General features: G+C 38.2%; 1 protein-coding gene across 8 annotated transcripts in view; it reads right to left on the bottom strand.

Annotated features, from left to right (window-relative positions):
• Positions 1-15807, bottom strand: part of PARN (poly(A)-specific ribonuclease) — a 161549-nt gene that overhangs the window by 87144 nt on the left and 58598 nt on the right. For all 8 annotated transcript variants that reach the window (XM_089896129.1, XM_089896128.1, XM_089896126.1 and 5 more), the window contains one exon: positions 14552-14626. In XM_089896129.1, the coding sequence (XP_089752255.1) occupies positions 14552-14626 (75 nt within the window). Of the gene's footprint in view, positions 1-14551; positions 14627-15807 lie in introns of those variants that run through there.

The raw sequence follows: 15807 nt of genomic DNA, 5'->3' as shown, positions 1-15807 counted from the left end.
GCCTCCTTCCATGAGGAGGAGCAAGCAGGGGGGATGGAGGGGGGTCAGACACTTTAGCCACAATGTTCCTCTCCGGGTGAGAAGTGTGGATGTCTCCTCCCAGTCCACGGAGATATAAGAATGGAGGAATGAGCACTCCTGCCAGATGCTGTCCACACAAATCCCCAGCCCACACTGGTCTAGAGACAGGAAGCATCTAGGGTGGAGATCTTTGTCAGAGTCACCTTTACTTCCTCCCTACTGCTAACACCTGCCACAGTGCTCTGCACAAATGGAAGAGAAGACTCTCCATTACATAAAAACTTTACCTGTCTCCTAAACCATCTGAATTCAAACTTTTTTGACCATGAGCTACAATGATACATTTTTATTACAACCCAGTACACATACATGTATTCCTGCATGTACAGAATTATACCTGGAAAAAAACTTAACATTAAAAAAAGCAAACCTAAGCTCTCAACACAAGGGTTTGTAAAAAAAAGACAAGAAAAAGCAAACCTATCTTTATTAGATGGGACTCACTCTGACATTTTCTAACTTTTTCCTTTTATAAAAAAGCTGGTCACACTCACTAAAATGATTTCACAGCTCAGTGAGAGGGTGAGCCAGCCTGACAAATTGTGTCATAAACATCCACTTTCCTGCCCACATCGGCTCTGCCTGAACAATCATCTTTCTTCTCTGCTAACTCAGAATCAGCCTTCTCTCAAGGACCCCATCAAGGCCTCTTCTCAAAGCCTTCCCCAACTCTTCCCAGCACTGTCCCAAATACCAAGGATGTAAAATAATGACTAAGAGGCAGTCCCCACTTCAAGAAGTCAAGTCTCCTGGATGGGACAATTGAACACTATACGATAAGCCCTACGTAAGCCATCTTCCCTTCCTCTGAACACAAAACACTTGCCATCTGTATGCACTGATTCATTCATTCATTCAATTATTCTCTCCCACCTTGACTTGCTCCAGTACCATTTGTGTAAACAACATTTACATGTTTGTCCAAAGATGAATCTGTCAAGTAGGATTGCTTTTCTTGCAATCTTATTTGCCAAGGGATAATTTTCGTGAACTCTAAATTAGGAACTGAAGTGCACTGTCACCGATTCTTGGAAGCCAATGGCCCATTTATTATTCTGCATAGCATTTATAAATGTGGCAGATAAATTCAATTTGGCCTCAGTCTCTAAGAGAAGGCTCTGAACTAGAGTAAATACAAACACCAACCTCCTAGACACTTAAAAATAAACAGAACCTCCTCGAATATATCCATCAATTTTTGACCCTGTGCTACAATGCCACCAACAGACGTGGAAGAGTGCCATCAGGGATGCCACCTCTGACAGCAATCAGGCTTTACAAGAACAGCTCAAGTTGACAAACTAAGCACTCCATACCTGGAAATTCTTTTGAAAGCCTCAGACTTAAAAGAAAACCAGTGAGATGCAATATATTATTTTGAAACTTGAATTAAAAGACTACCCCAAATCAACATTACAGAAGGCTTGTACAAGGGATAAGATGCAAACTCCTAATTTTAACACATACATTTCATGTTTCCACTTTATAACTTCCTCTCCAGCCACTCCACCACATGTACCCCCTGTTCCAATCAAACCAAAGGATGTGCTGGTCCCACTCTTCACCAGAGCTTTCTCAGGCTTCTTCTACTAGGCTAACTCCAACTCATTATTAGGATCAGCACAGGCACCACCTCCTCCAGGAAGCCTTCCTTGTTAACCCTCTTCTGCGTCTCCATGTCAGTCTGAACTGGTTCTCCCTCTCTGAGCAGTGTACCTTATCACAGCCCCCAGCATGTACTGATGCACTAGTTGTCTAGATACCCGTCTGCCTCACTAGACCATGAATTCCTTGAGTGCAGAAATGCTTATTATTTCATCTCTATTCCCCATCTAAATTCAGTCCCTTGGTTCTTCAACAGTAGACAGGCAAATATTTATGCAAGGATTAACACTGCAGCTTTCAAATGAAACCCTCCCCCCTTTTTTTTTTTTGGTTGCGCCACTCAGCTTACAGCATATTAGTTCCCCGACCAAGGATTGAACTCATGTCCCCTGCAGTGGAAGCGTGGAGTCCTAACTACTGGACCACCAGGGAATTCCCAGAAACACATCTTTTTAAAAAAAACTTGTGAAATACCTCATAATTATTCTCTTCTCTGTTGTTACTGTAAAGAACACTGAACATAAAAATACAAGGTATCTAGCAATACACATTGATAAATTAATAAGGCTTACATCCATCTGAACCTATAATTACAAAAATGCACACCTAAATGTGACCCTGCTCACACTATAATGCAATCCATATTTGGGGAAACAACAATTACTAAAATCAGTAGATGTCCTATAAGTAGCTCATACATTTTTGCTAAATAATACGCTATAAAAATTTATTTCCTTTTCCTTTAAATTAGCTATATAATACCAGTAAAGGATTTGTGAGGAAAAAAGTCTCAGTTTCAAAGTTTTATTTTCATGTGTTGGTGTCTTTTCTATGTTCCTTTTCCCAATACCGTAGCAGTTTGCTCCTCTGCCTTTGAAGCAATTAGAAAACAAATCTCTATGATGTTCCCCACGTTACTCCAATTCACATTAAGAAAGAACAAAAGACATTCCTACTAGTTGGGCAGTGTAATATAAAGACTTATTACTAAACAGTTATTTTAATCCATGCTTGCTTTTTATAAATTTTTTTTTTTTTTTTTTGGTACGCGGGCCTCTCACTGTTGTGGCCTCTCCTGTTGCGGAGCACAGGCTCAGGACGCGCAGGCTCAGCGGCCATGGCTCACGGGCCCAGCCGCTCCGCGGCATGTGGGATCTTCCCGGACCGGGGCACAAACTCGTGTCCCCTGCATCGGCAGGTGGACTCTCAACCACTGCGCCACCAGGGGAGCCCCATGCTTGCTTTTTATAATCATGAAACCTGAAAAACACTCTTAAATATCTAGATATGTTGACATGAGGTGACATGAGGTGATATGAGGTGTAGAAGTTAAGGTAAAACCCTGGTCTGAAGTGCTAGAGTAACCGCCACTCTAACACTTCAGTGGTCTAGCATTTTCTGGCATTTTTGCTCAACATGATGAAGTGACATTTACCCTGCTACTAAAGTGATGTTTGGGCTTCTTTCCAGGATAAACAAGAAAACACAGGTTGCAAAAATACTCAACAGTGGAAATATTATCAACAAACATCACAAATCAAAAATGTCTCATATCCACCTTCCCAGAATAGCAGATTTAAACCAAAAAGTTGAAGGAAAATCCAGAGAAACTAATTCCATAAATTTCATGATTAGAAAAAAGATAACCATAAAATAACTACAGTCAACAATATGCTAGATGTCTAAGCATTTCAGAAGAAGGACGTTTCCTTTTGCTGTGCCCCCACACATATAAAAAAGAAAGTACTACGACATTATTCTTAAACTTAAATATTTCAGTACATAGGTAATATCTGTCCTAAAGAAAAACAGAAGATAGAAAAAAAACCACGAAAGTAAAATTTTCCTGTAATTTTACCACCCCAAGAGATTCGCTGGTAACATTTTTTGTAACAAAATAATATTCTGAAACAGCCACTGAAGTGGTCCAAAATCATTTCACTTATAGTATTTCAAATTTGCTAATACCAAATTTATTTCATTTCTTTAAAATAGTAAGGTTGTAGACAATAGGGATCATGTCTGAGAAAACAATGCTAACATGTAAAGACTAACACAGCTAGCCTATTTAATCAACCAGTTCATCATTTCTGGTGACAAAACAACAACAAACAGCATTTGAAGCCTCAAGAATAAGAATCAGAGACGCAGGGTCTGTGTTGAATTCTCAAACTTAGTCTCTCAGTGGCCTAAGAGCAAGCAGGCTGATTAATCTCACTGCTTCAAATTTCCTAAAACCGCCAGCATCCTAAAATACTTCCCGAGAGCTGACTATGGCTGTGGTACTAAATCAGGCACAATGGAACCTGCTTTCTAACTTATTCTGCACAATCTTGAAAAGTATGTATGATAAAAACAACAAGAACAATGAAACATACAACTACATTCAAAGATGCACAAAATTTTCTGAGTAAATGAAAAGATACATATTCCTGGTCATAAAGACTGAATTTTTAAGACTGAATATTTCTAAATAAAGATGTCAATGTGAATTAATTTGTTAAAATAGCAGTGAAAAATTCCAGTGGGCTTTTTGAGTGACCCTGACAGAATGATTCTAACACTCAATACAAAGAATAAATAAAAGCTTATTTTGAAATAGGAGTCAAGAGTCCTAAAACTGTTTAAATTAAGTGTCCAGCAAAGAACTGGTTAAATAAATGATGATGCCTTCATATGATGAAATGTTATTCAACTAAACACAAAAAAAGAACTTATTACATAGACATGAAGCACTGGTAAGTTAAAAGAACACACAGTAAAACAATATGCAAAGAATAAAATATTATAAGGTAAAATATATACTTAAATATAATATACACAGTTGAAAAGTAAATCTCAAATACTATTGCAGTTATCTTTGTTAATAAAGAGAAGGGCACTACACAAATTTTTAATTTTTTGGCACTTTAAAATTTTTCCATTAACAAAAATTATCACTGTTTAATAAAAAAGAGGTACAAATGAGTTGTTTCCGTTTTTTTTTTTAAGATCATCATTATGGACCCAATGATTTCATGTCTTCAGAATTTATTTTAATAAAATAATCAGAGATATAAAGAAAGACAAAGATGCTCATTAAAGAATTAACTTAAGGACTTCCCTGGTGGTGCAGTGGTTAAGAATCCGCCTGCCAATGCAGGGGACAGGGGTTCGAGCCCTGGCCCGGGAAGATCCCACATGCCGCGGAGCAACTAAGCCCACCTGCCACAACTACTGAGCCTGTGCTGTGGAGCCCACTCGCCACAACTACTGAAGCCCACATGCCTAGAGCATGTGCTCCGCAACAAGAGAAGCCACCATAAAGAGAAGCCAATGCACCACAATGAAGAGTAGCCCCCGCCCGCCCCAACTAGAGAAAGCCTGCACACAGCAACGAAGACCCAATGCAGCCATAAATTAATTAATTAATTAATTTTTAAAAAAAGAATTAATTTAAAATAGTAAAAATTTGGATATAACTTAAACATCCAAAAGGGATATAGTTAAATAAGTTACATGTACCTATACAATGAAATATAATGCATCCATTAAAAGGAAACTCTTCGGGCTTCCGTGGTGGCGCAGTGGTTGAGAGTCCGCCTGCCGATGCAAGGGACACGGGTTTGTGCCCCAGTCCGGGAAGATCCCACATGCCGCGGAGCGGCTAGGCCTGTGAGCCATGGCCGCTGAGCCTGCGCGTCCGGAGCCTGTGCTCCGCAACGGGAGAGGCCACAACAGTGAGAGGCCCGCGCACCGCAAAAAAAAAAAAAAAAAAAAGTAAACTCTTCTAAAAAAATGTGTAATGGCATGGAAAATGCTTGTGACATAATGTTAACTAAAAAAGCAGATCCAAAAATGCATTTAAAGTCAGGTCTCAAGTAGTATTAAAAATGTTATGAAAACACTATCTAGACATAGTAAAACGAATGAAAGGAAACACTAACCAAAATATTGTTAGTATTCATATCTACATGGAGAGACCATGGTTGAATTGTTTTCTTCTTTGTAATTTCAAATATTTCTCACATTTTCAACAGTGAGTTTGATTTACTTCTAAAACTGGAGGCGGGAGACCACCACAAAAGCAATTTTTAAAACAAATGACATTATAACTAAATTTGATAGGTTTCCTGAATACTCTGACAAAGCAAATATTCTTAGATCCAGATAACATGGCCCCTAAAACACAAAACACAAAAAATCAAACCCAATCCTTCGGACAACAAGCAATTTAACAGAATATGAAGATTCAGCCTCTGAAGCACAAACACTGCATTTTTCCCGGTTACATTTGAACTGCCACAGGACTCTTCCTCATTGATGCTTTAATGCTGGCAATTACATTAAGAACCCGGGAAGCCCTATCTGGCAGTCAGGAAGCTTTCTGCCCTATTCTCACACCAGCTGATGCCTTAATTAAGAAGAGTCCAAGTTACTGCCACGCTCTTAAATAAATCTGCCTGATACAGATTTCATAGCAGAGATGCATAAAGCTGCTAATTCTCATGATTAAACACATAAGGGAATTAGTAAAACAAGAAGGTTCTTAATAAATATTATTAAAAATTTCCACAGTGCCTTTTGTGGATTAAGCGATTTAGAGAGGGAAAGAAAAGAGTCAGTTGCTCTTACAAGTTTTCAAATGAGAAGATATCTACACAAAACATATAGACATGCATGCTTCTTACTAATAACGATTTTCCTTTACCAAACTAAAGTACTTCATAAGCCAACACTATAAAAAAAATCTTGTCTATATAAAAACAAATATATTGTTTCCAGGTTTCAGTACTTATAGAATAAAAATCATGTAGCATTTTAACCCACAAGTTAAGTCACCCATCACCTCTCTCCAAAACAAGCTTTTTATTTTAAAGTCATGTCATAGTTGAACTCATTTATTGCTATAAATTTATAATTCAATATAATTGTTGTAAGCCAACTCTAATACAGTTTAAGATTAGGAAAATTAACATGCAAGAAAAAACAACATTTGTTTTTTGGTTCTTTCTTGACTGTTTTGTGCATTTCCTCTTCGACAAGAATAAACATACAGTAACACACTGGCTAACTAGTAGCACAGATGGAAGCAAAACACCAAATACTTTGTCAGGATATTGTCCCTCAGTATATATGTGTATTTGAAAGGAACTGAACTTAAGTCACTTTTACTTGGTTAAAGGAGGTAAGTAGCAGGTTCTTAATGCATTAACATTAGATTTTCTTAAAATGTTATTAAACAGAGAAAGAGGTAGTACAGCATGGTATAATATGGCAGGAAGTTTTGTGTCAAATGTAGATGCTATTAGGGTAACAATTAAAAAGCAAAGGTAAGGCATTCCACCTCCTACAAACTGAGCTTTCCACTGATGACAACATAAGCTCTGGAAAAAAATGCTAAAAACAAGTATCAAAGGGCTCTGGAACAGAAGCAGAAACAGGGAGATTTTGGAGGGGAGTCAAAACTTGGAGGAAGCAAACTGCCATAGGGTGAATTTCCTGGGTTTTTTTTTTGGATGTGACTCTGCCTTAAAGGGAATCTGTAGTAAAAAGGGCAAAGAGCAACTAAAACTCTGATAGAAAAATCCCATGTCTTTCTGGTAGGAGGAGTCAGGGGAAGACACAAGGGGCAACCAGTGGCAACACAGAACGAGGAAGGAATCCTTGAAGAGAGGAAACCAGAGAATGGGAACTCCAAATGTGGTGTAAAGATAGCCCACGTCCCTGGCTCACCCTTAACCATGCATGTGGCAGACTGAAAGCAGTCTGAGCTAAGATCTGAGCCACTTCCCACAAGCATGAAGGGGTTTGTAGTTTTAGCTAATTGCCCGCTAAAACTAAAACGAAAACATCAACACTCTTCTGAGGAATATAAGTGAATCCAGAGTCCACAAAAGAACATTCAAAATGTCCAGGAAACAATCCCAAATTACTGAACATATGAAGAGCCAGGAAAATGTGGTCCATTCTCAAAAGAAAGGTAATCAATAGGAACCAACACCTAGGTGACACAGATGTTGGAATTATTAGACAAAGACTTTAAAAGAGCTATTCTGAATATGTTCATTGAGGTAAAGGAATATAGGCTCAAAATAAAAGAAAGATAGGAAATCTCAACAAGAAACAGAAAAGGTTAAAATAAACTGGATGGAAATACAGAACTGAAAAATACAATATATGAAATTAAAAATTCACTGGATGGGTTTAATAGCAGAATAATGATGATTGAGGGAAGAGTCAGTGCCCTGTAGATAAACAGAAATTATCCAATCTGAAGAAGAGGAAAAAAAAAGAAGGTAGAAAAAAATGAAAAGAGCATCAGGAAACACAGGAACAATAGCAAAAGGTCTCCCACATATAGGTAGTTGAAATCCCAAACAGAGAGGCAAGAGAATACAGAACAGGAAAAAAATATTTGAATAATGTCTAAAAACTTCCCAAATCTGGTAAAAGACATAAATCTATACATTCAAGAAGCTCAGTCAACCCCAACAGGATAATTACAAAGAAAGCCATGCTAAAGTACATCATATTCAAACTGCTAAAAAATCAACGGTAAAGAGAATATCTTTAAAGTACCCAGAGAAAAACAACCCGTTACATAGAGGGCAACAATGATTCAAATGACTGTAGCCTTGTCATCAGAAACCATGGAGGCCAGAAGACAATGGAACATCTTTAAAATGCTGAAAGAAAAGCCCAGAATTCTATATCCAGCTAAAATATTCTACATGAATGAAGGCAAAATAAAGACATTTTCAGATAAAGAAAAACTAAGAGAATCTGTTGCCACCACACCAGCACTGTAAGAAATACTGAAGGAAGTTCTTCAGGCGATACCCTGAAGAAACTTGGATCTTCAGGAATGAATGCAGACATCTGAAATGGTAAATATCTGGGTAAATTTTTAAAATTATCCTTTTAATTTTTTAAATATTTATTTATTTATTTAGCTGTGCCGGGTCTTAGCTGTGGCATGCGGGATCTTTAGTTGCAGCATGAGGGATCTAGTTCCCTGACCAGGGATTGAACCAAGGCCCCCTGCACTGGGAGTACAGAGTCTTAGCCACTGGACCACCAGGGAAGTCCCCCTTTTAATTTCTTAAAATACGTATGACTGCTTAAAGCAAAACTATAACACCACTTTGTGGGGTATATAATCAAAGCACGTGTAATACATATGCCAATTACAGCCTGGAAGACAATAGGAATTGGAGTAAATGGACCTATATGGATGTAAGGTTTCTACCTTCTATGTGAGAATATGAACTCTAAGTGGACTGTGAAAAGTTATGGATATATATTGAAATTTCTAAAGCAACCACTAAAAAATAATGCATATAGGCATAGAACTAAAAAACCAATACAGAAATTAAAATGGAATTCTTTTTAAAAATTTCAAATAATCCAAAAGAAGACAGGAAAGGGGGAAACAAAGGAACAAAAAACAGAGGGACTAAACAAAAAACAAACTTTAAAATGACAAGCCTAACCATATAAATAATTACATTAAATGTCAGTGGACTAAATACTCCAATAAAAAGCCAGAGTTATCAGGATGGATTAATAAAAGGGAATACCCAACTATATGCTGTCCGCAAGAGACTATTTTATATATACACAGATGGGTTGATAGTAAATGGCAGAAAAAGGATATACCAGCCAAACATTAAAAACACAAGAAGGACAGACTATATTAATATCAGGTTAGACTTAGAAATAATAGTAATACAAAAGATAAAGAAGGACATTTCATAATGATAGAGTCAATTTACCAGAAAGGCAAAACAATCATAAATGTGCACACACCCAATAACACAGCCTCAAAATATATGACAGGAAAAATAACAAAATTAAAGGGCGAAACAGACAATTCCACAATCATAGGAGATTTTAACACCCTCTCTCAAAAACTGGCAGAACTGCTAAATAAAACATCAGTAAAGACACAATATCTGAACAACAGTGATATTTATATCGATAGATCAAACGTTATACTGCAGAATTCACATTCTTTACAAGTGTACATAGTACATTCAGCAAGATAGGTCATATCTTATGGGCCATAAGCAAATTTCAGTACATTTAAAAGGACTAAAATCGGGCTTCCCTGGTGGCGCAGTGGTTGAGAGTCCGCCTGCCAATGCAGGGGACACGGGTTCGTGCCCCAGTCCGGGAAGATCCCAGCTAGGCCCGTGAGCCATGGCCACTGAGCCTGCGCGTCTGGAGCCTGTGCTCCGCAACGGGAGAGGCCACAGCAGTGAGAGGCCCGCATACTGGGAAAAAAAAAAAAAAGAAAAGAAAAACGTATCTAACTTAATGATAATGAAAGCAACATATAATTGATGGGATGCACCTGCAACAGTGCTTGCAGGATAATTTATAGCTTTAAATGCTTGTATTAGAAACAAAAAGAGGTCAAAATCAATGACTGGGAGAGAGTCTTAGCTACACACACACTGTTAGCTGGGCTTGAGGCCTTGTGCCCTCACACAGGAGAATGGAGGTCCGGCCGAAAGTGAAAACTGAGGCAGACTGTGAACTGCTTGAAGGTTGGATGCTGAATGTTCCCCAACCTCATTGGCAAAGGGTAAGAGCCTTACTGGCTCCAGGTGTTCAAGCACAACACCTGACCAATCACAGGCTGACTGCTAAACTATAGGAAGCCAGGCTCAAAAAATTTTAGAGACTTAAAAAAAAAAAAGCACATAACATTCTACCTCAAGAAACTGGAAAAGAAGAGCAAAGTTAAACCCAAAGCCAGTTAAAAAAAAAAAAAAGAAGAAGAAAACAAAAAAGCAGAAACCAACAAAACAGACACCAGCAAACAACAGAGAAAAACGAAGTAAGCCAAAAGCTGGTTCTTTGAAAAGAGCAACAAAATCAGGAACCCCTAGCTAGAGTGATTGAGGAAAAATGAGAACACAAATCAATCCCACGAATGAAAAACAGTTATCACTACAGATTTGGTAAAGATTAAAAGGCTAACAAAAAGCACAGGTAAAGTTTAAAGTTATAAGCAGCCTTTTTAGCAAATCCAGTACCGAATAATCGCCTCAAAAGTCGTATAACAACTCTAATATTTATCTGTTCAGCACAATCAAAAGCTACGCTTTTAAAAGGATGATTTTATATAAGCACACTCATACTGTGGACTGAAGTGAAGCTGTGAAGCCAAGTACCTCCCCCCATCCCAACAAATCATCCTGAACAAGCTCCTAAGGCAGTATATCGGGAATTTCTGTAACTCCCTGAACTGGGGCTGGCTTTACAAAATAACCAATAGGTTTTTACCTCTAGTAAATTGCCTTCATCAATTTTTGCTTTTTAAAATTTTCCTGTAGTATTCATGGTGTACTCTAATCTCCGGTTTTTCAAAACAAATGAAAAGGTTATTTTCCTCAAGCTATTTCTATAAAACTTACAAGCAGAGAGATAATGCCTTATAATATATCTAAGGACACTCAAGACAATGTCTAACTGTTGAGAGTATGACTAGGAAGGGCTAATACACTTGAAATATTTTGAGCTCTTTTCCCCATTTAACAAAACTATATTAGATATATAAAAATCCTAAATGTGTCTGAGGTATTCAGATGTGACCATTACAGGTGATTTCTTATTCGATTACTCTGAGAAAAATTCTGAAACGGTGAGGCTAAGTGATCTCCTCCATGGCATCAAGTCCCACACTGGCCACGTGCTGTCTTCCCTGAAAAGCCAGAGGGGAAGAATATGAAAATATGGCTTGGATGGGTTTTCACTATCTGAACCCCAAAGCAACCAGGGACTCTTTTATCTTCACAGCAGCAGCAAACAAAACGCAACAGCAATCGAACTAAATGGCACTCAGTAAAAGAGTTTTAATAATTTCAATAGACCTGAAAAAGAGTTTTCATATTCATGAAAATGGCTTTAAAGAAATCTTGATTAGACTTAGCACTACCAAAAGAAAAAGGCATGTGTCAGTTAAAAAGCAACTCCGTAAGTGTAAATCAAAAATAGTTTGTAACCGAGCCAAAGAAGCCATTACAAGCTGCTATATAAATAGGCATTTAATGATTTTTCCAACATTACGTTATTGATCTAACAAGCCCTCTGTTTCCGCTGAAATGAATAAGTAATTTGTTTAAGATAACATTAATAGGATTTGTGGCACATTAGATACCCTGGGTCTCTCTCATTGGTAAAATTACCACTGTAAAAAACAAATTTTACATTGTTTTTCAGGGAAACATCTGCATAATTTCAGAAATCACAGCAAAAGGTGAGAGACATGAGATACAACCATCAGGCGCAAAACGGCATTTCTAAGTCATAACACCTTGAATGTCATTTATCCAGCTCAACAACTATTTAACATACACTTACTAACATCAGACATTACGACTCTAAGCACTGAAAACACGACGGCAAACAAGAGATATGGTCCCTGCTCTCAGTCTATCTGGGAAGACAACCAAGCAAGGTATATTAAGAAAGGATACCAGGCTAGCACAGAGAACAGGGTCTGATCCCCCGCAAAGGGAGCCAGAGAAAACATCTGAAGACACGGTTGTTTAGGCTGAGACGAGGAGGCAAGTAAGACGAAGCCAAGCCCTGGGGGTGGGGGATGGTTGAGTAAAAGATGGCTGCTGGCAAAGAAACTGCGGTCCGTAGGCACAGTGCACCGCCAGGGATTTATGTTAAGAGTTGTCATTTGTGTCAGAAAAGAGACTATCATGGAAAATTAGACTTTACTCGTACAGCCGCATGTATCAAAAGACAACAGTCATCTAACTTCTTAACCTAGGAGGAAAAAAGGTAAGAAGGTCACAGTTTCATCTTGGCCTACTCCCCACATCGCCCGTTCACACACACATCTACTCAGGCCACGGCATGTGCCAGGCACGAGAGGAGGATCCAACAGAGAATAAGATGGGCAAACAAGCAAATCAGAGGACTTCTATGCCTACATGATTCTGAATTGTAGCTCCCTGATTTCAGGTATCACTGAATAAAATATTGAGCTTAAAAGCTACTGTACTATTGAAAGACACTTTCATTAATAAGTAAGGGAGTAATCATTATTGCACGTCAAATATGGTGTAACAGGAACAATAAAAGAAGCTCTGACACCTCACACACATAAACAAGGAATTATGCTTGTATTTTCAGCTAAGCACTACTCACTAGTGTCTTACAAATTTCTGATTTACACACACTCATGTTTACTGTTCATAGCAAGGGAGGCCAAGCAAGTATTTCAATAATTACTACCGATTGTCAAGCACTGCTGGTGGAGTGCCAGGCTCTTTGCTGGGAACTTAACATCCATGATCTCATTTCACAAAGGAACTAACTACCATCATCTGCGTCCCTCAAACGAGGAACCCGAGGCCTAGAGAGTTCATGTAACATATGCCCAGAAACGCGTGGCTGACAGGTGGTGGAGGCAGGTTACTACTCCCCGTGTTAGCGTGGCTTCAAAGCCTACCATCCCCTTCTCTCCCTCTGCATGGCTCCTGAGACTGACCAGCAAGGAAGCTGAAGTGTGACACTGAGTGAGCAGGTGAGGCGTGACGAGATTTCGGGTGGGGAGTTAACATTCAGTGTTCTCTCATCTACACCGAAGTCTCACTACAGTCTTAACCTCAGGGTCCCTGCCCCCCACTAACAATTCTCTAATAATTCAATCCCTTTGGATTCCAGGTAAACTGTCTTTCTAAGGATTGTGGGGGGATGGGTCATAGAAATAAGCAAATATTAAAAAACATTTAACTAGCAATATCATTCACACCCTGGATCCAACATTTTTCCTGGCGTCATGAGCTCCTGAAGTACATTTCACATTGAAATCTACTGCTAAATAACCATAATAAAAGTTCATAGTGATGCCAAGCTTTATAAACATAATCATGTCATGCAGTCCTCATAATAACCCTAAAAAATCCATAACATCATCCTCAGTTTATAGAGATAAGCAGAAGCTTATCAGGGTTAAATACGTGTCCAAGGTCACACAACCAAAGGTAGCGTAGTAATATGACTCCAGAGCCTAAACTTTTCATTTCTATAACATAGCATATATTCCTGCAACGGTTATATAATTCTTTTTAAATACCAAAAATACTCTGACCTGAATTTGTGTATTTATAGAAATTTTCATATAATTGCTCATATAGCTACATTATCAGAGTTATACAGTTTTAGTCTGTGGCACTTCATTTAATAAAAAGAAAAATTACATTATTAAGCACCAGGGAACTTGAAATCTGTCTGAAGAAGCAGCTTAACAATATATATTTTCTTCAATATTTAACTCAATAGCTTTTCATCCTATGAAAATAGACTGTTTTGTGATGGTTAATATCAAAATCATTTAGGGTCCAACAGTAAGAGAGGTAGCATTCCACCTTTTTACAATCCTAATTTAGAAGCAAATAAAATATCTTTCAGTTTATTTGTTCGTAAAACAAGTATGTGACACAAGTTTAATGGAATAAATAAACCACAAAAAATTATAAATAAATGGGAAAAGTACAGAGGCAAACAAGTCAATACAGGGATCACCTTTTTGTGTCTGTCCCCTATTCCTCTCAATTTGCTATTTCTAACCCTCAAATAGTAAACATACGAATCATTTCAGAAAAAGGGCAATGGGAAAGGAATAGAAAAGTAAAAAGTATATGATATAGTATATCTAAGGAATCAATACATTTGTCTTATTTTCTCATCTACACATGATACTTACTAATTGTTTCCTTTATTTTAGAGACAAGCTCAAAACAAACCGGGCAGCAACGCTTGTGAATCAGCTGACTGAACCCACAGCATTTAGACTGGGAAGTGGGCAAGCTCCCACTTTTCATTAATACACAAAACAAAGGTCCAAAAGACTTACCAATTGGTACTTGTTCAGGTTGGCTGAGAGAAACAAATGCTGATGTGTCATTGATCCAGGATATCTGAATGTTACCTGTAACAGTGAATTAAAAGTAAGCATTTAACCATTTAGATAGCTATCAGATTCCATTTGTACATCTGATGTATTTCAGAATATCCATCAATTTAAAGAGAGATGAGGTGCTAGTTTAAAATTTGATCAAAATCTCAGCACTACAGAGAACTAAAACTTAAATCTACCACTGCAGCTATTTCAGTTAAAACTTCAAGAAAGGGGCTTCCCTGGTGGCTCAGTGATTAAGAATCCACCTGCCAGCGCAGGGGACACGGGTTTGAGCCCTGGTCTGGGAAGATCCCACATGTCGCAGAGCAACTAAGCCCATGTGCCACAACTACTGAGCCCATGTGCCACACTACTGAAGCCCATGCACCTAGAGCCCGTGCTCCACAACAAAGAGAAGCCACCACAATGAGAAGCCCGCACACCACAATGAAGAGTAGCCCCTGCTCACCGCAACTGGAGAAAGCCTGCACACAGCAACGAAGACCCAACGCAGCCAAAAATAAATAAAAAAAAAAACTTCAAGAAAACGACAAACCAGGAAAAAAGAAGCAGTTTTAAAAATTGTTTTAAAAACAAAAGAAAAATTCTTCTGGATTAAATCCTGAGGCAGTTTATCGTTCAACCCAATCTCATGCCAGGGCTGGAGACTTTTTTCCAATCAAGATCACTAATAGGGAGTTCCCTGGTGGTCTAGTGGTTAGGATTTGGCACTTTCACTGCCGTGGCCTGGGTTCAATTCTCGGTCAGAGAACTGAGATCCCGCAAGCCGTGCAGTCAGGCCAAAATAGAAAAACAAACAAAAACTAATGAAGACCTAAATAAATGAAGGAATATACCACGTTCATGTACTAAAAGACTCAAAATCCATGAACCTGGTATATTAAAAAAAAAAAGATCACTAATAAAAATCAGAGACCACGTATGCTAAAAAAAAAAAAAGCACAACTATTTCTTTTTAGAGATTCAAACTCTGAAAATTATGAACAGGGAACATGAAATGAATCAATGTAGCAAGAAATAAGAAAAATTCAATGATGATCTCAAGGTCAGGTAAAGAAAACAGGTAGGGGATGGAGGATGAGATAAAGAAGGCGTCGGAGAGAGGAAACCAAGACAGACTAATAGAGAAAAGAAAAACACTGAGGGACAGAAAGCAGTATAGTGGAACAAAATGATTTTCACATACAGAG

The sequence above is a fragment of the Delphinapterus leucas genome, chromosome 15 (assembly GCF_059928025.1).
Source record: "Delphinapterus leucas isolate spDelLeu-1000000601 "Yukka" chromosome 15, BTC_Dleu_Yukka2, whole genome shotgun sequence".
Classification (NCBI taxonomy): Eukaryota; Metazoa; Chordata; class Mammalia; order Artiodactyla; family Monodontidae; genus Delphinapterus; species Delphinapterus leucas.
This window is presented reverse-complemented; position numbering and strand designations above follow the sequence as displayed.